General features: G+C 35.2%; 1 protein-coding gene across 1 annotated transcript in view; it reads left to right on the forward strand.

Moving 5' to 3' along the window:
- The window catches only part of eps8l1b (eps8 like 1b), a 19,457-nt gene extending 17,884 nt beyond the window's left edge, over nucleotides 1-1,573 (forward strand). Inside the window, exons 14-15 of the mRNA XM_052113501.1 lie at nucleotides 329-461; nucleotides 974-1,573. Of these exons, the coding sequence (XP_051969461.1) occupies nucleotides 329-461; nucleotides 974-1,060 (220 nt within the window). The 3' untranslated portion in view covers nucleotides 1,061-1,573. The remainder of the gene's footprint in view (nucleotides 1-328; nucleotides 462-973) is intronic.
- The last annotated feature ends 241 nt before the right edge of the window (nucleotides 1,574-1,814 follow it).

A 1,814-nucleotide genomic window follows, 5' to 3' on the forward strand; every position in this document is an offset into this window, starting at 1 on the left:
GTCCTTGTAACTAATTTTTCTGCTTTTTATTTGAATCATCTTATATAGTTCTTAATATTCATAATATTCATATCATGGTCCTAGTTATAAACATTATGGCAAAAATATGAGCTGATGTTGATTTTATTGTTAGGTTACGAGTAATACATTTTCAATCCTGAGAAATGGTTTTAATGAATTGATAAAATGTATGTATTTGACATAAATGTATTAGACAGTTTGTTTTAAACATTTATAAAATAAAAATGCCCTCATAAAGGACAAAAACGCCTCTGAAAATACAGAAGTACTCATTAATGAATGGCTGTTATTGATGATGTGTTTGTAGGACAGTTCAGTGTTTGCAAGTGCTGAATGGAGCTCAACTCTTCTCTCTGAATAAAGAAGAGCTGCGTGCTGTTATTCCTGAAGAGGGCGCTAGAGTCTACAGTCAGCTCACAGTACAGAGAGCCCAGCTGGAGGTGTGCACACTCAACACAGCTCACAGAAGCAGCAACTTCAGGATTGCATACTTCATTACTACTCTTACTATTTTAGCAGTATTTATATAATGCAGAAATAGTAAATGTAGTATGGTGGTATGCTATTCTGAACATAGCAATACACACTATACACCACAATACTTGTAAACTAAATATAGGATCTGTTATGAATAGCATACTACCATCTTATCTGTACTAATGTGCATGTGCATGGGTTTTCTACAGTATGCAGTGCACATGCATCTCTTTTGCCGACTCAATATTTGATCAGACTGCCACAAGTTAACCAATTTTTACATAAAAGTGGAATCAAAATGTAAAACATCCAAAGTGTTTGTGGAAATTTCAATTGGACAGTTGCATACTATCGTTATTGTTGCATAGAATATTCTGCACACACTCGCTCATTAAAAGCACTGAGTGACAGACACTATCACACACACACACACACACACTCACACTCTCTCTCTCTCTCTCTCTCTCTCTCTCAGGATGCTCGTAGAGCGACAGAGTTGGAGGCTGTGATGGAAAGACAGAAGATGAAGGTGGATCTGAAGCTGGAGAGTGAAACTCTATAAATGTATCTATTCATGATTAAACATGCACACTGACATGCAGACTAATGTGTATATATATATATATATATATATATATATATATATATATATACACACACACACCTGCTGTCATCTTATTATTCTCTCTCTGTCTCACGCACGAGTGTGCTTGCACAAGATCTTGTAAGTGTTCCTGTAACCTGCTTAGTGGATTATTTTCATTTGACATTTAGCTTTATAGCTTGAAAAGCAGCACAATTATATACAAAATGTTAAATTTTTATTGTAATATGGATTAATATATTCTCAACCAATAAATGTAATGCACAAATGTGATGCGAGCTGAAACTAGCAAGTCATTTTTCTGCCCAACGGGGGTGCCATAAACCACCTGATTTGACCCCACAATCAAGATTTTATATGTTGTTTCTCACCAGCTGCATTTTTTAATTGAAGTGTGGAATGTGTGTGTGTGTGTGTGTGTGTGTGTGTGTGTTTGTTTTGATTAAGACAGCTGCATGGGTGTGTTAGAGAGTTTAATCAGGTAATTTCACTTTTATTAGCTCTTTAAACATCAGTGAAATATTTAGTGTTTCCTGCATCGCTGTTTTGCAACAAATGTTTCAAAAACATTTTTTAGAACCAAAACTTCTATAAGTTAAAACATGAAGAAAATGACATAAACTGGAGGCAGATTGGTGCCATCTGGTGAACAAAATATAAATAACATGACTTGAAAACCGTGTCATGCCAGTAACAGCCAGTATGTGAATGC

The sequence above is a fragment of the Xyrauchen texanus genome, chromosome 41 (assembly GCF_025860055.1).
Source record: "Xyrauchen texanus isolate HMW12.3.18 chromosome 41, RBS_HiC_50CHRs, whole genome shotgun sequence".
Taxonomy (NCBI): Eukaryota; Metazoa; Chordata; class Actinopteri; order Cypriniformes; family Catostomidae; genus Xyrauchen; species Xyrauchen texanus.